Source organism: Crocuta crocuta, unplaced genomic scaffold (genome assembly GCF_008692635.1).
Source record: "Crocuta crocuta isolate KB4526 unplaced genomic scaffold, BGI_CrCroc_1.0 scaffold348, whole genome shotgun sequence".
NCBI classification, from domain to species: Eukaryota; Metazoa; Chordata; class Mammalia; order Carnivora; family Hyaenidae; genus Crocuta; species Crocuta crocuta.
This window is the reverse complement of record NW_027529573.1, coordinates 5,362,403-5,389,233: the sequence shown is the minus strand read 5'-3', so window position 1 is coordinate 5,389,233 and position 26,831 is coordinate 5,362,403. Positions and strand designations below refer to the sequence as shown.

At 51.7% G+C, this 26,831-nt stretch overlaps 2 protein-coding genes across 3 annotated transcripts in view; one reads left to right on the top strand and one right to left on the bottom strand.

The window, feature by feature from the left end:
* The window catches only part of CRYBB1 (crystallin beta B1), a 28,954-nt gene extending 2,582 nt beyond the window's left edge, over positions 1 to 26,372 (bottom strand). The window contains exons 1-4 of one of the 2 annotated variants that reach the window (XM_077761531.1): positions 26,184 to 26,372; positions 8,300 to 8,492; positions 6,013 to 6,131; positions 2,082 to 2,214 (exon numbers count right to left, since the gene is read on the bottom strand). In XM_077761531.1, coding sequence (XP_077617657.1) covers positions 2,082 to 2,214; positions 6,013 to 6,131; positions 8,300 to 8,461 — 414 coding nt within the window. In that variant the 5' untranslated portion in view covers positions 8,462 to 8,492; positions 26,184 to 26,372. Of the gene's footprint in view, positions 1 to 2,081; positions 2,215 to 6,012; positions 6,132 to 8,299; positions 8,493 to 21,008; positions 21,169 to 26,183 lie in introns of those variants that run through there. The other variant, XR_013334497.1, reaches the window with a different exon arrangement.
* Positions 14,036 to 20,929, top strand: CRYBA4 (crystallin beta A4). The gene is made up of 6 exons (XM_077761530.1): positions 14,036 to 14,053; positions 14,625 to 14,675; positions 15,321 to 15,439; positions 17,262 to 17,403; positions 18,966 to 19,108; positions 20,673 to 20,929. Exons 2-6 carry the CDS (start codon positions 14,637 to 14,639, stop codon positions 20,818 to 20,820), a joined length of 591 nt encoding a protein of 196 aa, XP_077617656.1. The 5' UTR covers positions 14,036 to 14,053; positions 14,625 to 14,636; the 3' UTR covers positions 20,821 to 20,929.
* Positions 26,373 to 26,831: the final 459 nt, after the last annotated feature.

Sequence of the window (26,831 nt, the reverse complement as noted above, 5' to 3'; positions counted from 1 at the left end):
GATATGACAGCCTCTATTTTATGGAGTTTCATATGGATTAAATGAAGTAGTCCACATAGCACACTCGGCACCACGCCTACGATTAAGTGCTTACCAAATCATTTATTCCTTATTGTCATCATTACGGTCAGGGACGCAGAGACTTAGAGAAGCCAAGACTCCTGCTCACTGTCACACAGCCAGCGAGAGCCAGAGGCTTTCAGAGAAGCAGCTCATTCCTCTCCCCTCTCCATCCTGCACGCGCCTCCCCTCCATCCCGCCACACCACCTGTGGTTTAGTGCCTCGGCACCCAGTTCATCCTTGCTTCGGGGACTCCCTTTGCAGCAGAGAAGCCCGTCAGGCCTTCTGTGGCTGACTCGGTCCCCTAGGGAGCTGGCTTCCACCCCCTCTCCCCACAGCCGAGCCCCACTATCCTCTCCTGCTCTCCTAGCACACGGCGCGGGCCACGTGCTTTGTGATGGCAGATCGATTGCTGTGATTAGGTTTTCTGTAGCTGCCAGGGACCGTGCCTGCCCCGTGAAGAGCTGTGCACCCAGAGCCTGCAACTGAGCCTGGCAGGAAAAAAAATCAACTGACGGTGGCTGAACGCGTGGTGGTAAGTGGACGGTAGATCAGGTTAGACATCCATCTAATGTCCCAGGAAAGAGTTAGGGAACTCGGTGGGGAGGGAGCTGGAGCTGCCCAAGGAAGAGATCATGGTGGCCCACATAAGCACAGTGGCCGAGATAGAGAGGAGAGAGTGGTCTGGTGTTCTCAGCCCCGCCAACACCTCAGACCTGGTGGGCATGAGAAAGATATCAGTGCCCATGAACCCAAGCACAGAGATTCAGATTTAATTGATCTGGGGGGGGGGTCCAGGCATTGGGATTTTTTTTGCCCCTAAAAATACATTTTATGTAAGCAAATATGTCCAACCTATTAGAATGTCAACATGCAAACCATATAGCAATAGCAATGAGATAGTTACATTCTTATTTTATTTTTCAATAAAAAATAAATATGTGCTGAGAGCACATCCCTATTAAGACTAGTCAAGATGTAATAAGCACTCAACAGCCACGTACAGCTACTCCTTAGGGTATTGGACAGCAAACTTCTAGAAGCTACGAGAAATGCCCCAGAGGGTCAATCCTCCCAACCAGCTTTGTTGACCTAGATTGCCTTTTACGGACCATTGATTGAGAGAGAAATCTACGAATTCTTCCGCCAGGCGCCCCAACAAATCTATCAATTCTTACAAATGGCCCATTAGAGCCTGATAACTCAGCTCCAAATTCTGAGAAATATGTTGGGAATGATGTGGTTGAATAATCCATTAAGATGAAATTCTGTGATGCCCAAACAGCTGACATCACAGACATTCATCAAAGTCCTTCATGAAAATTCCCATCATGGAGGCGAAAGTTGGTCACCCCTGGAAATCAACACTGGTGACTGGAGACATGGCTGGTTCATGCATGGCAGTCAACACTACTCTGGAAAAATGGAATTTCTTGGGGATCCTACCACTGATCGTGGCTTTGAGTCTTCCTTGAGTTCTACTATTTCACTCAGTTAAATATCATAAAGGAGCTACTTCAGTATGTTGTCCTTTCACCGTGAAGTTCAAGGCGCCCTTCTATATAACATCCCTCTTCTCAGCTACCACACAGGCTTGAACCTGCCCGTTTGATGTTTTGAATAGGCCCTGAGATTTTCAGCACTTCTTAGGAGGGTCTAACGTGCAGTCGGGAATGAGAAACAGACCACAAAGAGAAGCAGGGAAGACACTGAAATTTCTAGTTCCAACCACTAAGGCAGTGAGTCTACTCTCTACAGCAGCAGGGAAGGAAAAAGCCACGTTTGTATTTCTCCTGTGTCCAGGGCTCCTAGCAGGGGCTGGGGACACCAAGGGTGTGTCAGGGACACCTTATAAATCGAAGAGCATCAGAGCTCAGGGCCCTTGGTCATTGTCCCTCCCTGCCTGCCCTTTCTCCTTCTTTCCCTGGCTCGTCCCCATTCCCTTGTCTGCCATCAGACCTGACGCTTGCTCCTGCCCCCTCCCCACCGACCCCCCAGGACGGGCTCAGGAGCCACTCACCATCTTGATAGGCCGGAAGGACATGAGCCTGTCGCTGCGGTAGCTGCTCGACCACGTGTCCCACCGTGGGTACTCGCCCTTCTCCAGGACGAACATCTCCCCTCGGAAGTTGGACTGCTCAAAGGCGACCCAGCTGGATGTGAGAGGGAGGGACAGAAAGTCGAGGGCCGGGAGGAGCAAAGGCGAGAGGAGAGAAACCATTAGCAGAAGCCCTCCCCGCACCCTTGGGTTTGATCCTAGGCTATGTCACTTAGAGGCTGTGTGCCCATGAGCAGGTGGCTTTACCTCTCTGAGCCTTGGTTTCCTCATCTAATACGCCTGTTTTCTGGAGGTTGGTGGAGGATTCAGTGAGACAAGGTGTGTCATTATGTGAGCAAAATGTTTCCCCCGTTGTGGGATTTACACATAATTTAAGCACTACCAGACCCTGGAGTAAAATAAGACATAAGAAGACATTTTATATTAAACCTGATTACAGCTAGGGGAAAGTCTCTGTGGGATGCCGATGGACCTTTCACACTCACTAGTCTCTCTTTCTGTGATAAGGGAAGAACAGCCGTCCACCCAGAGCCTTGAACAAGCAACGGTATAATACCACTTCTCTGTATTCATTGTGTTGATTCTTCACCTTTTACTCACAGCAAGGGAAACTAGCTTTCCGTTGTGAAAGTGATGTCAAGGTTCTTTAAACAGATATTTAACTGTGGTCAAAAGGGTCATTTTAAATGAAATATACCAAATAAATCAGAGTCTTGGAAGTAGAGGGGTAAGGGAACGCTGATGCAGGGGCCAGAATCCTTCGCTGGATAAGAATGAGTCTGGAATACGGAAGACACTCAGTAAATGGTATGGAGGCAGTGGTAGTGACATCCACTTCTCAGATACGTCTGAGAATTAAGTGTGGCTGTGCATTTGAAGATGTTCAGTCGTCTATGAGAAAGGATTACAAGTCTGAAGTCACATAGGGCTTTCCCTGATCAAGGATGGGAAGTGTACTTGTGTTAAAGGGACCCCTTGGTTCTGGGGGAGGTTGATGAAAAAGTTGAGACTAAGGGACCCATTTCATAGATGAGAAAGTTGATGCTAAGGGACCCCTTGACCTTTGCTCTATATGTATTCAGGGATCTCAGGGGATAAGAGGAGACCCTGACATTAGTATCATCTCTCTGAGATCTTCCTCAGAAGGAGACAGTGGGAGGGGTCATGTGGGAGATGAGCTACCACCATGGACTAAAACCCTACAAGTCCCAGGAGCCTTGGGTCCTTGCCTGAGGAGTGAGCCAGCCCACACTGGAGTGACAGATTTGAAGATGCAGTTGCAGTCCTAGAATAGAGAGGAATCTTCCTCTTGATCTAGAGTAGATGAGAAAAGGGTGGATGGCCGGATGGATGAACTAATGGTTGAATGGATGGGTAGGTGGCAAGATAGGCAAGTAGATGGATACAAGGGTAGATGGCTGGGTGGGCAGATGGATGTACTGATGGATGGACGGATGGATAGAGGGAGTAGATGGATGAAAAAATGGAAAATGAATGGGTAGACGGATGGATAGATGGATGGATGGGTGGATGGATGGATGGATGGGTGGATGGATGGATGGATCTACAGATGGATGGATGAATGTATGAGTAAGTAGATGGATGATGAATGGATGGATGGATGGGCGGGAAGGGAGCCTTGGGAGATGGTGCCATGTAGTAATTAAGAGCATAGACTCTGGAAACTGACCGAAGTTCTAATCCCAGCTCATCATTTGTTTGCTGTGTGACATCAGGCAAGTCACTCAAACTCATTAAACCTCAGTAGAGGAGAGGAGATATTGCATCTACCTGAGAGGGTCGAAAAAGGAATGCACGGAGCAAATCCAGCACAGGGAAATCTCAATAAATACTATCTTCTATGATTAAAGGAACGAATCTGCCTGAGGTCTGAGCATATGGAAAGATAGATTCCACTGTAGTCTTGCCACCCTGCCCCCTTCCCCCTAAACGTTCCCTGTCATAGCTCTGGGAGTCATAATTCCCAGTGAGGACCTGTTATAAGAGTGAGGAATTGTATATATTGGTTTCAATCTTTCTCATCTCCTGTAGCTCATTGGAGCCTTATGAGCAAGGAGAGAGGTAGGGCAGGGATATTTAGTTACAGATATGGAAACTGAGGCTCAGAGGGATCAAATCACTGTCTAAGGTCCTGGCATGGTGTCAGATGTCAGGGTGCAGGCTCCTAGGTTTCAGGCAGGCCTGCCCCCCTCTCCCCACCCCTGGGCTGAGGGCACGGCTCTCCTCTCCTTCCCCTGCCCACCTCATCCCCTCCATCCTTTCTCTACCACGGTCTTTCCCACAGCCCTGCCGGTCCTGACAGACTCAGGACGCTGGACCACAGCCCCTTTTCTCTCCCCATCGGGCGCAGCCCCAGAGCGCACACCAAAGACCAGCTGCATCTTTGTTGGAGGAGAAATACTCTGGGTTTGAGTCACTGTCACCAAAAAAAGCCTGAAAACCCAAATCAGCCACATCCGCAGCTTCTGCTCCCAGCCGGGTCTGAGGGTGGGGCTGAGGCAGTGTGGACCACACAGGGGTGGGGGCGGGGGCAGGGGGTAGAAGGGCACCTCCTTCGCTGAACTTCGCTGAACTCACAGGGCAATGGAAAGGGTAAGCAGCCGTGGCTGTCACTCGCTGTGTTTGGGCACTCACCGGGTGCGGGCGCGTCGCTGCATTCTCTCTTCCAGGCTTCAGCATAATTCAATGGAGGGGAGTGGGGGCCGTTACTCTCTCCATTACAGAGATGAGGAAACTGAGGCTCAGAAACTGAGCAAGGTGAATGGGGGAGTTGGCTCAGGCCTGACTGACCTCAAAGCCCATCTCTGCCCTTTGTACTGCAGTCCCAGGATGCTGGGGATACAGGCCGACCACACCCCTTGGGAGACTGGGGGCTGGTGAGACAACAGGCAAAGGAGCCATGGGGGCTTGTCCTGTGCTCTGACCTCAGCAGGGTTTGGAGCTGGTATAGCCACTCTGTCCACCAGACCTTCCACAGGGGTCACTAAGGCCCAGAGAGGCCCAGAGAGCCAGCAGCAGGCAGGGGAGTAAGCGATAAAAACACGGTGGATGAAATTGACCTGAGTTGAATCCAGCCTCTGCACTTACCGATGCGTGACTTTGGCCAAGGGACCTAACCCCTCTGAGCCTCAGTTTCCCCAAATGTGAAAAGGGCATAAGAATAGTGCCTCCCTTAGGGCACCTGGACGGCTCACTTAAGCAACTTACTTCGGCTCAGGTCATGATCTTGGGGTTCATGAGTTTCAGCCCCTCGTCGGGCTCTGTGCTGACAGCCAGCTCAGAGCCTGGAGCCTGTTTCCGATTCTGTACCTCCCTCTCTCTCTGACCCTCCCCTGCTCATGCTGTCTCTCTCTCTCAAAAATAAATAAAACATTAAAAAGGAAGAAGAACGCACGCTTTGTGTAGCAATCATCTAGGTAAAGCTCCCAGTCGGGGTCTAGCACCTAGTGTGTGCTCAGTGACGGCTTATTATTTCTCTTAAGGTGGCCTGATGCCAGGAGAGAGGCAAGCAGGGTTCGTTCCTCCTATAGAGAAACAGTCATTTCCCGCCCATGCCCCCAGAATCATGAGTTACTGTGAGTGTGACCTTATGTTAATCAGATCATCTCCCTGAACCTCAGTTTCTTTATCTGTAGAATGGGAAGGAGGAGAATACCTCTCCCTCGAGTTTGAAATGAGGACTGGAAATAATACAGGGGTCCCCACTAGCAGGAGCAGGTGCCCAGGAAATGGCAGCGACTGTTACATTATTGTTATTTTATTACAGTATTTTACTGTTTTATTATTTCGTTCCTATTATTTACTATTTTACTCTGGCAGCTACTACGTTTCATTATGAGTATTTTACTCTGGCGCCGGGGGTGACACTCACGGTCCCGAGGTGACAATGAGGCTGCGCACTCGGTCGAAGCCGCGGTCTCCCAGGTTCAAGCACTCCCCAGAGAATTCCACACGACGGCCCTGGAAGTTCTCCTGCTCGAAGACCACCAGCTGCAGGAGGGAACCCCCAGCCCCAGGGTGGGGGGAAGGGGCACAGAGTGAGGGGGGAGGCACACCTCCGAACTGGAGAGGCTCCAGGCCAAAACTTCATGAAGTATCTATGTGAGTAAAAGCAGACCTACACGGATCACAGGAGAGTGGGGGCCACGAGCAAATTCTGGGAAACAGTCCTGTCCGCCCCCCCGTCCGTTCACCTCTGGACTTAGCATCTGCACCATCACTGGGAACTGATGGCTGTTCCTTCCTGCCTCAGGGCTGTTCCTTCTGCCTGGAATGCCCTCTCCAACATACATCCCCATCCTGGAGCTCATGTTCCCTGGCCTGCCCTGGGCTCAGACGTCACCTCCTCCAGGAAGCCTTCTCTGACGCGCTTGCCCCATGCTGGCTTGGTTGAGTGACCCTGCACTGTGCTTAACTCTTTAGCAGCACAACCAAAAACAGCCCCCCCCCCCCACTTTGCTGCCTTGTTTCTCTCTGTGCACCCCCTCCCCCTTTATTCAACTTCTGAAGACCAAAGGCTTTCTCCAGGGCAGGGTGTGGGCTTGACCTAATTCTGCACCTGCAGCCTCAGCACCTGTCATGGAACTGACCTCCGAAAGTGCTTGCCGGTCCACCTGCCTCGGCGCAGGGGCCTCTGCATTGAACTTGGGTTAAACCCTCCCTTCACGGGGCCTCCGGTATTTTGTCGTCCCAAGTTGGGAAAACCTTGCCATTCACCTGAACTGAGGCAAGTGTCTGCCTTCTCTGAGCCTCAGTTTCCCCAGCTCTACAAGGAGGAGGCTTGCGTACCCTTGACCCGGCACTTGTACCCCGCCCCCCACTTGCCCTCCCCAGAGAAACTCGGACACGTGGGCCACAGGAAACGCGGACAAGAACACCCTGGCCACCCCGTTCACCAGAGCAAAGTGAGCCACCACCCAAATGGTCTTCAGGAGTGGTGGTCCCACTCTGAAACACCAGCTGCCGAAATGAGTGACCCACAGCAGCACACAGCAACGTGGATGATTATTCTGGACCTCATAGTGGTGGGTGAAGAGAGATAACCCCACGTGATTGCATACAGCATCATTCAAGAAGTTAAAAACATGTAAAACACAAACACAGGAATTTCTTGTAAAGGCGCAGTGCATAAAAATGCAAGGAGACAGATGATGGGCAGGGGTGAAGGTGGCAGTTGCCTTGAATAGGGGAGAAGGGGGGTGGGCTCATGGGGAATACTTCAGAGTTAAAGGATTTTTACTAGGTTCTGGCTTTTAATGGGGAAGGGGTGGGGTCTGCAGGCATTGTTGTATTGTTAAAAATTAAATAAAGGGGCGCCTGGGTGGCTCCATCAGTTAAGCGTCCCAACTCTTGATTTCTGCTCAGGTCATGATCCCAGGGTTGTGGAATCGAGCCTTGCCACAGGCTCTGAGCTGAGCATGGAACCTTGCTTAGGATTCTCTCTCTCCTCTCTCTCTGCCCCTCTCCCCTGCTTGTGCTCACGCTCTCTCTCTCAAATTGAAAAAAATAAATAAATGTAAATGAATGATTAAAGAAGGAACTGCATAGGGGCACCTGGGTGGCTCAGTCGGGTAAGCATCCGACTTCGTCTCAGGTCATGATCTCACAGTTCGTGGGTTCGAGCCCCCACGTCGGGGTCTGTGTTGACAGCTCGGAGCCTGGAGCCTGCTTTCGATTCTGTGTCTCCCTCTGTCTCTACCCCTCCCCCGCACACACTCTGTCTCTCTCTCTGTCTTTCAAAGATAAATAAAAACGTTAAAAATTTTTAGAAAAGAAGTAACTGCATGACAAAAGCCGGCTACACAGGGACCACATGAGAGAGCATATCTTGAACCCAGGTCCGTGCACCCCAGTTTGAAACCAAACCCACCCCAACCCGAGGGACTCGATGTGCGGAAGCTCTTTCGACCTCAGTGCCTCGAAATATTTTCTGGAGGGTCCGAGGCCACCTGCTGCTCCTAGAATACCTCCCAGGGGGGCTGGTGGTTCCTGCTGCGTAGCCAGCCCCCCTCTGCCCCTCCTTCCATTCTCGAAACTCACTGAGCACAGCCAGGTGGGGCTAGCTGGACTGGCAGGGGAAGAGGGAGGGAGGGAAGGGGAGGGGGGAGGGAGAGGAAGTGCAGGGGTGGAGCCCAGCCACTGCTCCCCAGACTGCTTACCTTGTAGTTGCCTGGAGGCAGGTCCCCCGCTTTTGTCGTGGGCACGGATGCGGGGGCCGTGGCGGGGCCGGGGGCTGGTCCTGCAGCCGGGGCCCCCTTCCCCTTCCCATCGGGTCCTGGGCTCACTGCACCAGTAGCTGAGGCCTTCACAGCCTGGGACATGGTCGCCACCTGCAAACCTCTGCAAAGGAAACTGTGGCCTCGGTCACTCGGGGGTGGCGCCCCCAAGCCTCGCATCCCCCCTCCCCATGTCTGCAGCCTTCTTTGAACTCATTTGCACACGCGCGCTCTCTCTCTTTCATTCTAAATTCCCTGCCTGGGGACCACTCATTCCCGGTGTGTCTTCCTCCTGGCTTTTCACCAGGTCTCCTACCACCTGCCGCACTCGCATCCCCTTCCCCGAATCCCCTGCTAATGTCCCTTCCTCCCACCCTATAGCTGTGCACTCGCCCTTCGGGCTTCTCTGTGCTGCTTCCATTCAGTTCGCCCCCCTCCCCAGATTCATAACAAGATGTCCCATTGGGGAGTCCTCGGGGTACAATACGCCAAGCACGTGGCGAGCATGCACAACAATGAACGCCGAGCCAGTGCGGTGAGTTTCGATGGGTGCCATCTTACCGGCTCTGAGCTCAGAGAGAGGGGGTGACGGGCCCAGCACAGGCTGCTAAGGGGTGAGACTCCAGCCCCCGGGGGATGGCAGCTCTGCTCCTTCCTTATTCTGATGAGCCCACATTTGGCCCAGAGGCATTTCCACCAACACCTGTCTGGGGAATGAATGCCTGCGGGTTCTTGACTTCTTCCCGGGTTCTGGCATTGTCTGGGAAGGGGAGTGTGGGTGCAGACCCGGGCCCGGGACTGGGGCATAAAGGGGCAGCCAAGATGATGGGTCGAGTGCATGAAGGGGCTTCTAAAATGAAGACTGTGACTGCGTAGGCGCTGGCTGTGGCTGCAGAGGGCTTGAGTCAATGCCTGCGGCTCCTCATTGCTTTGGAAGTATTTGAAGAACGCCGTGTCCTTGCCCCCTTTAATTTTGGAGACAATTTCCAGGGATCTGAGGACCCCCTCCCAGCACAGATTAAGACCCTCTGGTCCCCAGCTGATCCCTGAAAGCTTTGGGTAAGAAAGAGCAAGTTGGGGCAAGCAGATCCTTCCCCCAACTTCCCCCAGGAGGGCTGTCATTTCTCTGCTGTGCCCTGCCCACTCTGGGCAGGCCAAACATCTGGGCCACAGCTGTGACTCCCAGGCTCCTGCTTACTCCCCACACAATGCCTGTGTCACTCTCTGGGAACCAACATTCCCCTGAGCTGGCAGTCAGGGTCCTTCCTTCCTGGAGTGGTTCTTGTTTCTCTCTCTCTCTCTCTCTCTCTCTCTCTCTCTCTCTCTCTCCCTCTTTCCTTCTCTCTGCCCTTCTCTGTTTATTTGTATGTCCTTTCTCTCTCACTCTGCCTTTCTCTCTCTTTTGCTATGTCTCTCTTTGCCTCCCCCGTGCCTCTCCTCTCCTCTCCCCTCTCCTTGGGCTCTCAGCAGCTGCCCACTTCCCTCTTACCTGGAGACCTGCTACTTCCTGCTAAAGGACAGGCAGGCGGACGGGCGGGCTGGTGCAGTGGGTGACTGGGGGCCGACCCCCCATTTTATAGTCTGGCAGACACCAGGGCCCACGCTCTGCGCCACAAAGCTCTAGCTGGCTCAGCAGGCTCTGGGCCCCGAGCGGCCCCCAGAGCCCCGGCCTTGCCTAGGGTACTGTGGAGAACAGCACTTTCCATTGTGAGCCCAGCTCGCACAGCAGAAACGCTGGCCGGCGGCCACCTCACCTCGCCCCTGTGCCTGGCCCCTGCCGGGAGGCCTTTCTCTAAAACCGCAGCTGTGCTGGGCCCATGGGGTCCCCTCTGGCTGCCAGTCTTGGGGCAGGGAAAAGGGGTGCCCCAGGGGCAGAGGGACAGGAGACTTGGGAGACCGGGGGCATAGCAGATGGAAAATGCTTTGTAAAGGCAGATGGGGGCATTGAGTATTTGCCGTGTGCTAAGCCCAGCACCGAATGCATGACCCAGGCCCGCTTGGTCGAGCCCCAGGATGAGCCACCTTCTCTGGTACTTTCAATACCCATTTCACAGATGAGCCCAGCTCTCTGAAAGAGAGGTCAGAGCCGGGAACCAGCCCAAACAGGCTGGCCGGGAGGCCTGCAGGCTTCATTCTCGTGTTATCTGATCTCGACTCTGGCCTGACTTCCTGCCCTCAGTCTAGATGTCAGGCTGTGCTCAGGTCGGTTGAAGGGTCAAAGCCTGAGGCCTGTCCCTCTACCCATATGGAGCCCAGATTCCTCCTCCACCCTTCCTCTGGAATCTGACCCCAGGGACAGAGCTGGTGGCCAGGAATGTGACTGCTGTCTGGGAGTCTCCTTGCCCTCTGCTGGACCCAAACCCCAGCACAGGGTCCCGCACAAAGAGCACCCCAATCACTTTGTGGGACCAAATGGTTATGCCAATGGGGTCATGGAAGTTGGGGTACGGGATGAGATAGGGGGACCGGGGTGAGGGAGAGAAATAGACCGGCTGGCTGGGAGAAGCGGAGAGCCACAGAGAAAGAGAGACGGAGACAGAAAGGCAGAGGAGCAGTGGGGGAGACGGATGGTGAAGGGGACGAGACAGAAGGCAAAATCCAGCAAGAAAAACCCAGAAGAAACAGACACCAGAAGTCCTATCTTGCAATTCCCTCCTTTTGCAAACGGGGAGACTGAGGCCCAAGTGGAACAGGTGACTTCCCCAAGGTCACGGAGTCTGAACTCACAGTACTGCATGTTGGCGGGGGGGAGGGAATTGCTGAGCTGGGTCAGGGTCAGCCTGCAGTCTGGACCCATGGGTTCCTGCCTCCTCTGCCGGGGGTCCAGGGCCCCAGCCCCCCACACAGCCCAGCTATGCCTGGAGATCACCCTGCCCTGGGGCAGCTCTGCTGTCTGCCCCTCGGCCCCCATCCAGCCTCCCCTCACTTCCCAGCCTCCTCCTCAGCCTTTCATCCTGGGCCAAGGCCTCGGAGCGGGGGCAGAAACCGCAAAATGGGGTAGCCACTGGAACTGGGGCCCAGATGCCTGTGGCTGGTCGGGGGGGAACCACCCACAGGTCTGGGCTTCAAGGCCAGGCTGTCTGGGAATGCTCCCTCGTGGCCACGGGCCGCCTGCCAAAGAGTGGAGGTAGGGGACGGCCCCCCACGCTGGGTGGCTACACCCTGAGCGTTTATTCTGATGTGGGTCCTGCAGTCCTCAATATGGGGGGGCATCTCTGGGAAGAACCCTGTTGCAGATGAGGAAACCAAGGCAAACTCCTTCCCCATTCTCAGCCTCGGAGCTCATCCGTGAAATGGAATCGGGGGTAACTTCTTTCTAATTCTCAGCCTAAGCTCTTGAAAGCAATGTAGTCCTGCTTTTCCATGAAGAATTCTTTGCACATATATATTTCAAAGTTGATTTATTTTATTTTGAGAGAGAGCACGCACAAGCAGGGGAGGAGCAGCGAGAGAGGAAGAGAAAAAGAATCCCAAGCAGGTTCCGCACTGTCAGCGCAGAGCCCGACTCTGGGCTCAAACTCACGAACTATGAGATCATGACCTGAGCTGAAACCAAGAGTTGGGCATTTAACGGACTGAGCCACCCAGGGGCCCCTCTTCTGCAAAGAATTATTTCATAATAAATCTTTGTTGCAGCTTTATTGAGCTCTAATTGACACATAACTTTGTGTAAGTACAAGGTATACAATGTGTTGATTTGATACATACATAAATTACAAAATGATTATCCCCATAATATTAGCTTGGCCTCCACCAGGTCACATAATTACTGGTTTTCCTGGGTTTTTTGTTTTTGTTTTGTGTGTGTGTGTGTGTGTGTGCTTGTGAACACAAAGAATCTACTGTCTTAGCAATGTTCAAGTATATGACAGAGTATCATTAGGTACAGTCACCATGCTATATGCTAGATCCCCACACTTTAAAAAAAATTTTTAATGTTTATTCATTTTTGAGAGACAGAAACAGATCATGAGTGGGGGAGGAGTAGCGAGAGAGAGAGAGAGAGAGAGGAAGAGAGAAAGAATTCCAAGCAGGCTCCAGGCTGAGCTGCCAGCACAGAGCCCAAANCTATGAGGTTTTTTCTTTTTTTGGTAGATCTCATATTACATAAGGGGGGGATATACAGTATTTGTCTTTGACGTTCTCTGAGCATCATGCCCCCAGGATTCACCCATCTTCCTGCAAATAACAGAATTTTCTTCTTTCTCCCGGTGAAGTAATATCCACATTTATATACCACATCTTCTTTACCCCTTCCTCCATTGGTGGACGCTTAGGTTTTCCCCATGTCCTGGCTGTTGTGAATAACACTGCCATAAACACGGGGTACGAATATCTTAATAGGAATAATTTTTATTATTATAATGACAAGGACAATGACAATGAGGAGACACATGATGCCTTCTGTGTTTCAGGAGCAGTTACGAGCAGAAAGTGTTGTTGCTGGGTAATTCACCTTTATCTGCACTTTGCCCCTCCCTATCTCTTAGGCTGAGCCCAATTTATTTTTTATACCCGTTTTGTACATGAGGAAACTGAGGTGCAGAGGGATTAAGTAACGTGCTCAAGTTTCCCAGCCAGTAAAGTGGGGTGCGGCCCCAGGCTGCCCGGCTGCAGTGGCTGTGTCCCTCGCCTTTTTATCTTCATGATAGCCCTTCATCCACGTCATGCATTTGATAAGGCTGCCTTTAACCAGCCCTGGAGGGAGCTAATGTTGCCATCTTGCAGGCCATGAACAGAGAGAAGGTCACCCAGATGGGAAGAGGAAGGGCTGGATTTCACCCAGAGCCATCTGGGTTCCAGCCACGCTCCGTCTCCGCTGTGAGAGGCCCCTCTTGGCTCAACCGTCAGAAGGTGGGAGTGGGGGAGGTTACCCAGAGGGAATCTTCCCACCCTGGAAATCTGGCAGGATTATTTGCACAGCAGTGTTCACACCTGCCAGCTCCTTCATTCTGCCTACGAACTCTGTGGGTCCTGGGGATCCTCGCCCTGCCTGCCTTTCTTGCCCGGCTCCCCCCTTCAGGGTTGATCTGAACTCCAGGCAACTGGGCTACTGGCTCTTTCTCGCACGTATGCCCCTAAGTTCCCACCTCTATGCTTTTGCTTAGAAAAAGCATTCCTTGAAGCTCACTTTGTATGTATCCTCACACTTCAGAGTCTAGTTAAAGTGCTGCCTCCAACATGAAGCCTTCCCTGATTAACCCTACTAGAAGAGGTGGGGGCTTGGGAGGAGGAAATGTATAGGCATTTGATGAATGTTTTCTCTGTGCTGGGCATGTTACATAACCTCGCAATGTAGTTTATGCTTGTCCTGTTTTTTAGGCAGAAATTAAGGAGAGATGACTGCCCCAGGTCACGCAGCTAGGAAGGGTGACGTTTTTGGACTCCTTGTCCAGGGCTCATTCTCCAGCTCCACTCAGGAGTCTCACGGAGCTGATTAAGGTAGAACTTCCCCTTCTTCTCTTCTTCATGGCTGATCCCTGAGGGAGGCCACCTGACCCTTTCCCTTCCCGCCGAGGCCAACGCTCGCTGCTGACACCTCTCTGTTGGGACTTCAGCCAGAACCGGCTTTTGTTCTGGCTGCTCACATGCTGAGTCCGAGCTTTGTCTCCCAGGGGCCCTCTCCCCTCCCTGCCTATAAGAGCCTGACCTCGGCTGGTCCCCGCACGTTCTGGCACATTCTCTGGGTCCGTCTTGGTAAGTCCCAGGCTTGGAGAAAGGGTGGGATCCACGTTCTGAGCGAGCATCGTGGGAGGTGGGGAGGCCAGGTCTCCCATCCTGGGGGTGTCACTGTGTCGTCCTGAATGTCATCCTCACCTTAACCAGGGGCTGCCCCAGACAGCAAGGCCAATGCCTACGACCTTCATTTAAAAACAAAATTATCCCTGTATTCCCGGTGCCTCGGGGCCGCCATGAGAGCGCCTCTCTGGGTCGGATGCTCTCTTGGGGACACTTAAACTTAGCACGTTGACATTTGCTAGAGGACGCGTCCCACCCGCATTCCCGGACATTGTCCCACAGTGAGCAGGGCTCAGAGGCAAGGGGACCGGGAGGGGTGAGTTTTGAGACGGTGTTTGGGATGCAAGTCAGGGAGGTGGCATCAGTCACAAGTGGGAAGAGAAGGAGAGGGAAGGGCCAAGGCCCTTTACCCCCAGCCCCGTCATGTCAGGACGCCATCTGGATCCCGACCCTGCGCAAACGGGCCCGCAGCATCCAGAGGGACAGCGGAGGGCCGGGCCAGAGGCTATCGTGTTCTTCTCTTGCGTAGGAAGCCAGCAACATGAGCCTGCAGTGCACCAAAACCGCAGGACACTGGAAGGTAGGGAGAGGCCGTCGGTGGCGTCTGAGGAGTGGGGGCGGGGCCGCAGAGATAGAACCCCCCCATCCCCCTCCACTGAATCCCCACCGCACTCTGGGGGCATGTTACGAGAGCCCACTTTGCAGAGCGTGCAATCAAGGCCCAAAGAGGGGAATGGACGGGCCCAAGATCACACGCAGGGGTCTCCATTTGAACTTGGGTCTTCTGGTCCCTGGATTTCGCCATCACACTCGGGCGGAGATGGCCACCTGGGGATTGCACACAGTCTTTGGGCAAGATATTTTTGGCCTCCTCTGTGTTAAAAAACATGTTTCCTCCCAAATGTGTCATCAGCCTTTAATAACCTAGAGGGTCCACTGAAGACTCCAGATATGGTGATGGTCTGGAGAAATGGGAACATCTGGCCAGCATTTCCAGGGGACAAAAATAGGTGGCGCTAGCCGAGACCACCCATTTATAGGGTCTGTGCTTTCCAGTTGGCGGCCCTCACCCTCCTCACCCACCTGGCTCCTGGAGACAGCGGAGTTTGCCATCCCTCCTTCTACTGTGCCACTCTACCCTTAGTTCTGGGGTGGGGTCTCAATCCCTCACCCTCCCCACAGGACTCTGATGGAGGCTGGTCTCCACCTTTTCTCTCTGTCACAGATTGTGGTGTGGGACGAAGAGGGCTTCCAGGGCCGGAGGCATGAGTTTACGGCGGAGTGCCCCAGTGTACTGGAGCTTGGATTTGAGACTGTGCGATCTTTGAAAGTGCTGAGTGGAGCGTGAGTCTGGGGCAGGGGGAGGGAGGAAGATCTGAATTGGGGTAGGGGGGACAGAAAGGGATCTAGAAAGGGGTGTTTTAGGCCCTAGCTTCCCAGACTCTAACTGAACTGGTGTGCCTTCCTTGGGTTTGAAGTGCTGGGGAGTGTGCAAGACAGTAGTGTAGGGTTAAGCAGGTTGCACACTGCCCAAATGCAGAAGGCATCATTCATGCAGATCCTGCGCATTGGATGAGGCGGTCTTGTAGGGGCAGACCCTTCGAACCAAGTGCTGGGTCTGAAGGGTCCCTCTTAGGCATAAATTGAAAGCGAAAAATTCACTTATCGAAAGTAGAAGGTAACTATGAAAATAAATATAGTAAAAAAAATAATGCTATTAATTTTTAGTTGCACATTGTTGCCTGAGGCTCTGAGCACGAGATACGTTTTGTTAAAAGAAAAAAAGAGAAATTGATGAAATGCGGAGGTGTTAATGACACACTAGTATAATTCGGAGACTTCTGGATGAGCACCTTTCTGTAGAACTTTCTGTAGTGGTTAAAATGTTCAATGTCTGCACTATCTGATTTGAAACACTGGCCACATATGACCACTGGGGACTTATGTGTAGCCAGGGTGACTAAAGAACTGAAATTTTTTAACATGCATTCATTTTTGAGAGACACAGAGAGACAGAGTGCAAGAAGGGGGAGAGGCGTAGATAGAGGGAGGCACAGAATCTGAAGCAGGCTCCAGGCTCCGAGCTGTCAGCAAAGAGCCTGATACAGGGCTTGAACTCACAAACTGTGAGATCATGACTTGAGTTGAGGTCAGACACCTAACTGACTGAGCCACCCAGGCATCCCAAGAACTGAAATTTTAATTTAATTTAACAGAAGTATAAACTTAATTAGCTACATTAAGTAGCTGGCTAGTGGCTACCAGATTAGATGGAAGCTTCTGAAAGTTTGGGAAGTAGCTTGAAAGGAGAACAAGGCTCTATGGGATTTGGAGTCACCTTATACTATGCCTGTGAGTGCCTCTGAGGCCATCCGCGGTGGTAGTATGCACCTCACACCCGGGGAAAGACTCCTTCAGCTTCTGCTTTGTGCAGATGGGGCACTGAGGGTCCGTTAGGAGCAGCGACCTGTCCGGGTTCATTACTTGTACGAGACAGTTTGTTTCCTATGTGGACAGCAAAAGCAAGGGCATCATGGCCGCAGCCCTTGTTGAGGGGACGCTCCCCGCTTCAGCTGGGGCTCGCTGCTGGCCCCCCGGGGTGGAGTGCGGTGGACGGTCCCATATCCCAAGGGAAGCCCAGAGGCAGGTGAGCAATCGTCTCACGGAAGCCTCCTCAAGAAAGAGAGGTGGGCGGGAATGGTCCTCGGCTGCTCCTCACGAGACTGCCTGTGTCCCCACGCTTCTGGGGGGTCACAAGGAACCCCACCGCGGCTTAGGTCAGCCTGCGATCAAGCCGTGTCTACATGGCCCGGTGGAGCGCGTGGGAGCTGGTCAGGCCCCGGCACGGAGCAGTTCCCCTCCCCGCGGGACCCACAGCAAGGCGGTGGACTGCGGGGTCCAGACTGGATTTCTTCAGCTCAGCACAATGGGTGCTCCGAGCTGGATTCTTCTGTTATGGGGGTGCCGTCCTATGCGTGATGTTTCACAGGGTCTCTAGCCTCTACTTGCTCAATGCTGGTTGCAAACAGCCTCTCCTCCTTCCCCCCAGCGTCACGACTAAAAATGCCTCTAGACGTTGTGAAATGCCCCCCCCCATCATAACCATGATCTCGAACTTGGGGTGAAGGGTCTCTTACCCCTTGCTCTGTCTGCCCTCCCTCTGCAGGTGGGTCGGCTATGAGCACGCTGGCTTCCAGGGGCAGCAGTATGTGCTGGAGCGGGGCGAGTACCCGAGCTGGGACGCCTGGAGTGGTAACACGGCCTACCCGGCCGATCGGCTCACCTCCTTCCGGCCAGTGACCTGCGCTGTGAGTCCTGCCACCGCCTTGTCCCAGTGGGGACTTGGGAACAGAATAGGCCAGAGTTCACATTGTCCTGTCCCTTAAAACATTTTTTTAATGTTTATTTATTTTTGAGAGAGAGAGAAAGAGAGAAGAGAGAGAGCACAAGTGGGGGTGGGGCAGAGAGAGAGAGGGAGACACAGAACGTGAAACAGGCTCCAGGCTCCCAGCTGTCAGCACAGAGCCCGACACAGGGCTCGAACCCACGAACTGTGAGATCATGACCTGAGCTGAAGTTGGATGCTTACCTCACTGAGTCACCCAGGAGCCCCCATCTTCCTGTCACTTCTGTGTGCCATGGCTTCCCTCCCCTCTCTGAGCCTCAGTTTCTTCATCTGGAAATGGGGCCATGTCGCGGGGAAGAAGAATGGATAGCATCCGGACAGAGACCGCTGCAAACAGTGTGCCCTTGGTGGCTTTGGTTAGGATTTGAGCCCCTGCACGTTCTGTGCCCCTCTTTCCATGACTCGGGGGTCCTGGCAGAAGCTGGGTGCCAGAGGCGGCCGACAAGATGTGGAGGAAGGTTCTACTTCCTGTTCCTGACTCCTTGCCGGTGCTCCTGATTCTACACTTCAGCTGCTGTCTATGGAGCGGGGGTGGAGGTGGGCACTGTTAACCGATCGCACAGATGAAACAGCCGAAGCTCCAAAAGGTGTATTTTTTTTCTCCAAAGGCAACTTTTATTAATTTAAAAACCATATAAGGCACGTATAGGGATCATCCAAAGTTCAGGAAAACACCTGATTGGCAGAGTAAGAAAAGTCGCTCATATCCACACCTCTGAGACAGGAGCCTGGTCTTCGAGGTGCTGGAGACTTCCTCTGGTCTTGTTCGTCATGCATATTCTGCCCCTCCCAGTCCATACTGACATCTGCGTCTGCGTCTGCATCTATATCATCCACACCTATGTATCTGGGCACACGCATAACCTTGTTATAAAGATAGAATCTCAATGAGCCCCAGGCTTGGAGCCCAGCTTTTCTCCCTGAATAGATCCCGACCATCCTCCTGGGTGATGAAATCTCTTTCACAGCATCACCGTTCATGGCTCCCTAGTATTTCATGTTGTGAGTAAGTCCATTTGCTCATGTGTTTATCCCACAAGGGCCCAGGCACTGTGCCGATACGGGGACCCGTGGTGGACGGTCACAGGCACTGTCCCCGATTTCACTCAGGTTACAGCTTCCGATTTCACTTCGTCCCCCAAACGACCCTGACAAGCAGAGGAGGTTCGTTTCATTTTATGGGCACGGCAACAGCTGAGAAGCACCGTGTGACATGTCCAAGCTGGGACATGGAGAGTCAGGATTTGAACCCAGGTCTCAACAATCCTCTTACCTCAGTCCACCACCTGATCCCCTAGTGGATATTCAGGTTGATCTTTTTCTTTTCTTTTTCCTTCCTTCCTTTTTCTTTGTGTACATTCCTGGAAAGGCTGATGAGGGTGGGGGTCAAGGGCAGGGGCTTAGCAGAGGCTCCTGGGGTCCCAGCTGGGTGTCTGGTGGCCTGACAGTCTCCTTTGCCTACAGAACCATCGCGACTCGAGGCTGACCATCTTCGAGCAAGAGAACTTTCTGGGCAGGAAAGGCGAGCTGAGTGATGACTACCCCTCCCTCCAGGCCATGGGCTGGGATGGCAATGAAGTGGGCTCCTTCCATGTCCACTCAGGGGCGTAAGTGAATCCAAGGCTCCGCCCTACAGGGGAGGAGAGGCTGTTGGCTGGGCTGGGGCACCTCTTGTGAATGCTGTGTGTGCGGACTTTGGGGCTCTGACGCCCACATTCCGGAGGACACTCAGGCACAGGGAGCTATCAGGCAGAATTTGTGGGATTCCAAGTGGTAGATTCTCATATCAACCTGACATTGTTCCCAAAGGATATTTATTGACCCTTGTAATGAGCTTCAGGCACAGCTGGATCGAGGTGCTATAGCAGGGCTCTACCTTTCCTGTTCCATCTGCCTCACTGGGGCTGTGTTCCCCGGCAGGCTCCCCCCACAGAAAGACAACAGTGCAGCATCTTACTCCAGCCAGCCCCCCTAGGGGTGCCTCTTTCCCGTGGTTCCACCCAAAGTTCTAGGAAAGGCTCTCATTGGGCCAACTTGGGTCATGTGCTCAACTCTGAGCCGATCGTCATACTGCAGGAAGGGGGTGGTCTAATTGGCTAGGAACTGTCACATGCTCATGGCCAGAGTGAGCCTTTTCCCACGCTGACTGGGAGGTAGAGTGGGGGGGCAGGGCTCCTGCCCCAGAAGAGGAGAGAAGGGGTGTGCAGCCGTAAAGAAATGGGCGTAGCGCTAGCAACCTGCTCCACGTCCGACAGCAGCTAGATGACCGAATCCGGCTTCAAGCCCGGGACTGACCGACCCTGCCCGCCCTTTCCCACAGGGACTGGCAGGTGAAGGCTGAGATGTGAGGTCTTCACTTAGGGAGGACGATACAGCCCCCTTCTAGGTGCCCTTTGGCTCTTGGCAGGGGGGAAGGTGGGAGGGCTTTTGTTTGTTTGTTTGTTTTGGTTTTAAGTTTTCTCAGGAACCGACAGAGAATCTTGTAGAGTGGGATGATTTCTTGTGATTCTTGAGTCCACTCTTCTCTCTTGCTGAAGGAGAAATAGAAGCTCAGAAAGTGAGACACCAGTTCTTGACTGGCCTGAACAATGTGGGGGTCAGTGAATTGAAAGAACAGTAGTCTGTTTCCTTGGAAGGACTTCTGGTTAAGGGAGGAAGGAAGGGGATAAGATTCCCCCCTTGCGTCTTCCCTCCCTTCCTTCCTTCCCTCCCTCCATATTTATGAGCCCTTCCTCTGTGCAGGACACTGCACTAGGAATCAGAAATCCCAGTGAGCCAGGCACACACACCCCTACACCCAGGAGCTCATCTGCTGGCAGAGGAGGCTGACGTTTTACAAATAATCAGATAATTGTCTAATTATACGAGAACTACAGAGGACCAGTAAGGGACTGTGGCCTGATTTGGAGAGCAAGTCCTCAGAACCAGCTGAGACCCAGAGCATAAATCCAGCTTGGTCAGGGGCCAGGCAAAGAATGGCTGGAATGGTATTCTTGGCAGAGGGAACAGCATGATCAAAGGCCCAGTAGTGGGGAGAGCAGGGCACGTTCCGGGCACTGAAGGAAGGCCAGGGGGGCCGAAATGTGTATATATCATGAGTCCCTTTGTCCCCCATTTGTCCACCTTGCTGGTGCCTCTCTAGAGTAATGGTCTGCCTCTTCCCTTCCCCAGCTGGGTTTGCTCCCAGTTTCCCGGCTACCGTGGTTTCCAGTACGTGCTGGAGTGTGATCACCACTCAGGTGACTACAAGCATTTCCGAGAGTGGGGCTCTCATGCCCAGACCTTCCAGGTGCAAAGCGTCCGCAGAATCCAGCAGTGAGCAGGGGGAGACCGGCGCCGAGGAGCGAATGTGTGCTTGTCCGGACGGAGGAGCTGTAGAGGTCCTTCCGTGCCCACTCCTCTGCCTCCCCCTGCGCCCCGTGTGAGCCCAGCACCCATGTGAGCCAGTTCATGCACAGTCAGCGCGAAAAACAAAAAATAATAAAGAAGAAGTTCTAGTGTTGGCTCGTGCCTTTCAATTTTATTAATCCTTTCAAAGAACTGGGTTTCTGCTTGGTTGGAGTGCTTGATCATTTGCCTGTGTCTTACTTCGCTCAGCTTTACTCTTGTCTTCAGTATTTCTTTGCTTCTATTTACTTTGGGTTTACTTTATTCTTCACACCTGTAGCTTTTTTAAAAATGTTCATTTAGTTTTGAGAGAGAGAGAGAGACAGAGTGCAAGCAGGGGAGGGGCAGAGAGAAAGGGAGACACAGAATCTGAAACAGGTTCCAGGCTCTGAGCTAGCTGTCAGCACAGAGCCTGACGGGGGGCTTGAACTCTGGAACAGCGAGATCATGACCTGAGCCGAAGTCAGATGCTCAACTGACTGAGCCACCCAGGTGCCCCCACATCTGTAGCTTTTAAGGGTAGATTCTTGGGTCACAAATTTTAGGTCCTGCTTTCCCCCCCACAATGTAATCATTTAGAGCTATCAATTTCCCTATGAGCACAGCTTTGGATGCTCCCCCCAGATTTGAATTGGACGTGTGTCCATTACCATTCAGTCGGATATTTTCTGGTTCCCCTTGTGATTTCTTCTTTGGCCCATGGGTTCTTTAATGGTATGTTACCTCTTTGGGGTTTTCTAGATACTTTACTGTTACTGATTTGTTATCAAGTCCCCCATGGTCGGAGAATATACTGTTGAAGATTTCAACACTCATGCTTGCTTTGGCAGCACATATACTAACATTGGAATGGTGTACGATTGCCAGACTCTAAACTGAAGACTTATTTTATAGCCCAGCAGATGACCTATTTTTGATAAACTTGGGTATGCATTTGAAAGTTGTTTAAATTTTGCAGTTGTTGGGGATAGTGTTCTGTCAGTGTCCATTAGGTCAAATTAAGGTTGGTTAGTGTTTTTGGCAAGTGTAGGTTATATTTTTCTACATTTTTGCTGAGTTTACTTTACTCTCTTTTTTATTTTTTTAATGTTTATTTATTTTTGAGTGAGTGAGTTGGGGATAGAGCACGAGCAGGGGAGGGACAGCAAGAGAGGGAGAGACGGAATCCGAAGGAGGCTCCAGGTTCTGAGCTGTCAGCACAGAGCCCGACGCGGGGCTCAAACTTACCAACCGTGAGCTCATGACCTGAGTCATGACGCTTAACTGACTGAGCCACCCAGGCGCCATTTTGCTGTTTTGTTTTTTTTTTAACTCAAATTTGTATCAATCAGTATAAGAGGGTTGTTAATATCTCCTACTGTAGCCTGGATTTATCTGTTTCTCCCTTTAGTTTTATCAATTATTGTTTCCTGATATGTTTTCTTTTTTCCCAGAATGTTGATACTCTATTATTAGAGGTGTGTGTGTGTGTGTGTGTGTGTGTGTGTGTGTATTTTTCTTAAAAGTAATCTATTCACCCAGTGTGGGGCTTGACTTTACAACTCTGAGACAGTCACAAGCTGTAGGGACTGAGCCAGCCAGGCACCCCTATGTGGACTTACATTGATGATTGTTATCTTCCTGCTAAGTTGTTCCTAGTTTGTGTGTTTTGTTTTATTTTTTTTTAATGTTTTTAGTGGTAACTTATTTTTGAGAGAGAGAGAGCGCACAGGAGAGCCAGCGAGTGGGGGAGGGCCAAACAGAGGGACGACCAATGAGCCAATGAGCGTAGAGCCTGACCTGAGCTGAAATCGCATGACTGAACCACCCAGGTGCCCGCCTTGTTTGTGTTTTTTAAAGCCAGATGTGAAGAGGGCCAGTTCTCTCCCCCAGCAACCTTTTTCTTCCTTTTGTCTTTCCTGTTCTTTCTGAGATACTACCCTAATGTCTTCTACCCTCTAAAGGAAGTCTCTAAAACAAAGAACTAAACTCCCTTCCATTTGCACCCCCTTCCCCCTCCTCACCCCAGGTTCTTTGTTATGTAGATTCCCTTGACAGCCCTAAGCCCTCTGGCTATGTTTTCCTTGCTGTAAGTTAGTTGGACAAGGAGACCGGACAGGGTGGGGTCCCAGCCGCCTGCTGGAAAAGATAACATTATCGGCTCAGGAAGGGGAGGGATGTGTTTGGGAACATTTGCTCTTGAGTGATTCCTAACCCCTCATTGGGTCACCCCATTCATTTGTGGGGACCCTCTGTGCGCCAGGCCCCGGGAAGTGGTAAACAAGACACTCAGAAGTCCTTACGCTCGCCCAGCTGGCCGGGAGGGAGGAGCCCACAGTGGGCTGCAATATCCCTTGATGCTGGGGGGAGCGTGAGGGCTGTCGGGCTGGGATGTGTTAGAACGACCCTGGGGTGGATGACAGGAGGGGGCGGGGGAAGCTCTGCTATTCCAGCTGTTCAGGCCAACCCTCAGGAGTGAACTGTAACATCTCTCTTTCTCATTCCCTAATCCAGTCCATTGCAAATCCTGCAGGCTGTACTTGCAAAATGTACCAGAATCCAATCACTTACTACCATCCCTGGTTGGTCCAAGCCACTCCCCCCTCCCCCCTCCCATGCAGTCTCATGTCCCAGGTCCAAACCAGAGGAGCCACACCTGCCACCAGGTTGGAGGGGCCAGTATGTGGCCAGGAGAGTGGTGCCAGGTGGTAAGGAGTGGGAGGTGAGTGGGGCGCCTGGGGGGCTCAGTCGGTTAAGCGTCCGACTTCGGCTCAGGTCACGATCTCACAGTTCGTGAGTTCGAGACCCGCGTCGGGCTCTGTGCTGACAGCTCAGAGCCTGGAGCCTGCTTCGGATTCTGTGTTTCCCTCTCTCTGCCCCTCCCCCGCCTGCATTTTGTCTGCCTCTCAAAAATAAATAAACATTTAAAAATTTTTAAAAAGAGGAAATGGATCTCATCACTGCCTTGCTCAAACCCCTCCGCTCCTCCCATCGCGGGGTGGGGGTGGGGGTCGCATTCCGCCACAGACTGTATTTCTCGAGGTTCTGGAGGTTGAAGTCCAAGATCAAAGTGCCTCCTTGGCTTTCGGGTGGCTGCTTCCTGTCTGTCCTCACCTTTCCTCTGTGTGCGCTACCCCAGGGTCCCTTCTTCCCCCTTGGAAGGACATGGTCCTATTGAGTTGGGACTCCACCCTGACGGCCCCACTTAATCATCTCTTTAAGGACCTTTTCTCTGAATTCAGTTACTTCTGAGGTCCTGGGGTGGGGACTCCAACATATAAATTTCAGTCCACAATACCAGGTTTATTCCCCAAAAGCTGAAGTTTTTTTTTTCTTGGTTCTTGTTCACTGCTCCCTCAGATATTTCCCGCCGACCCTCCCTCCCCTGCCCTCACCTAGAGTCAAAGGCTCATAAACTGTCAGACCTGAGAGGTCTGATCTAAGATCTCTGATCAGATCTCAAGTCTAATGTTTCACAACCTTTTTTCACTGCTGTCCTCCCCACCGCTCCAGAGTCTTTTTAGACGTTCTTTTCCTGATTGTCACCCCACCATGGAATTTTAATCCAACTTTACATTACAACTTAATACAAATTTATGGTACAAATTATATTACAATTTAATCCAAAATTATATTATAATTTTAACATAATGTGTATCTGTGCATGTCCTGTATGTGTTTCTGTGCTTTATATATAAAAAGAATTAAGGTTGTTTTTGTTTGCTCCCCAAAGAACCATTTTTCACCTCCTAGGAGAGCTACAGGAGAGCTATTCTCCAGTGAGAATATATAATTCCTCACCAGCATTCTTCACAGTCCTAGAACAAACAATTCTAAATTTGTATGGAACCAGAAAAGATACCAAATAGCCAAGTAATTTTGAAAAAGAAAACCAAAGGGGCACCTGGGTGGCTCAGTCAGTTAAGCATCCGACTTCAGCTCAGGTCATGATCTCGGGGTCCTTGGGTTCAAGCCCCGCATTGGGCTCTGTGCTGACAGCTCAGAGCCTGGAGCCTGCTTCAGATTCTGTGTCCCCCCCACCCCCACCCCGATCCTCCCCTGCTCATGCTCTGTTTCTCTCTCTCAAAAAATAAATAGACATTAAAAAATATAATAAAATAAAATAAAGGACAAAGAAGACCGAAGCTGGAGACATCACAGTCCCAGACTTCAAGCTGTACAAAGCTGTAATCATCAAGACAGGATGGTACTGGCACAAAAACAGACACATAGATCAGTGCCACAGAATAGAGAGCCCAGAAATGGACCCACAGATGTAGGGTCCACTAATCATCAACCAAACAGGAAAGAGCATCCAGTGGACAAAGGACAGTCTTTTCAGCAAATGGTCCTGCGAAAGCTGGACAGAGAGATGCAGAAGAATGAACCTGGACCACTTTCTCACATCAGCTCATCCTTTCTTTACCTGCAGGGAAATGGAAACCTCCAAGAGACAGGGACTTGCTCAAGGACATACAGTGCGTTAGAGGCCAAGCCAGGATTACAACACAGACTTGCTGGTAGTCTCCAGCTGATCCCACATCATTCATTCACTCAACAAACATGTATCAAATGTCTACAGAGAGAGAGAGAGAGAGAGCAAGTGGGGAGGGACAGAGGGAGAGGGAGAGAGTCCCAAACAGGCTCTGTGCCATCAGCGCAGAGCCCAACACGGGTCTCGAACTCACGAACTGTGAGATCATGATCCAAGCAGAAATCAAGAGTTGGACGTTTAACCGACCGAGTCACCCAGGTGCCTCACCACACAACTATTATTATTATTATTTTATCACTATTATTATTATTATTATTTTGGCAGAGCATCTTGCATGATGAGTGACTTGAGGAACACAGGTGGGAAATGCTAAACTTAGCCACGATAGCCAATCACAGCCTAGTATGAGTTCGCTGGCAGGCTTGAGTCCCACCATCCTGCAGGGCTTTAGGAAATGGACTCCGGAAGAAGTAGGCACTGCTGCAGGTGTTGGGGTGCTGCCTGGGAAGCAGCCTCATGGTCAGTCCTAGGGAACAGGCCTTAGGAAGACTTAGGAGCAGGGAAATTTTAGAGAGAGGACAATGAAGTCAGTCTCAGAGTCTGAGGTTTTTCCAGGGCCTGGGATGGGGGCTGGGCCTGGCCACCATCTTCCAAGCAGATATGTCCTCACCCAGAGCCCCTTGAGACCCTGGAAGGCACTGGATGCAGGGGGGCTGTGCCCCTAAAGTAGTACCCACCACAGAGGGGCAGCTGTCTGTCCCCTACAGGTGGGGACTGACACCAGGCTCTGGGCAAGGGCTGTCACAGCATCTTGGGCTTACCAGATTGTGGCCTCAGTTTCCTCCTCTGTCAACTGGGAACACCCAAGATTCACCTCTTGGCTTGTGAGAAGTTAAATGGAGCATTATACACGTCTATCCCCAGAACATGTACGAGGTATGGTAAGGTCTCAGTGACAGCTGGTGGAAGTGACAGACTGTTGGCATTATTCTACCTCTGTGTCCTTTCCCTTTGACATCCCCCATCTCTACCCCCATCCCCCTACCCTGGACATGCCTACCTCATAATGATGATAATGATAACATTGATGATCCATGTTATGTTGGTTCATTCCGCATGTCATAAAATTGAAACCTCACAGTAACTCCTTGACATCATTATTATTCCTTCAAAAACCCATCAAAATCTTGAGGGTCATAGGCTCAGAGAGGTCAAGCAAGTTGCTCAAAGCCATCCAGCCTGTAAGAGGATTGAGCTTACTGTGGATTGTGTAAAGTATGGGGGAAGATTAAAGAGCTAATGGGCCCCAACGGCATTTATAAATAGTAAGTCGCAATGCTCCTGTCCTCTCTTAATAGAGTTGAGAAAGTATAGCCCCTCACACTTTAGTATGAATAACTGGGGAGCTTCTAACCTACCATAAGACAGTCTTAGGTTCTTGGGGGACAAAGCAGACAGTATTAGCTCAA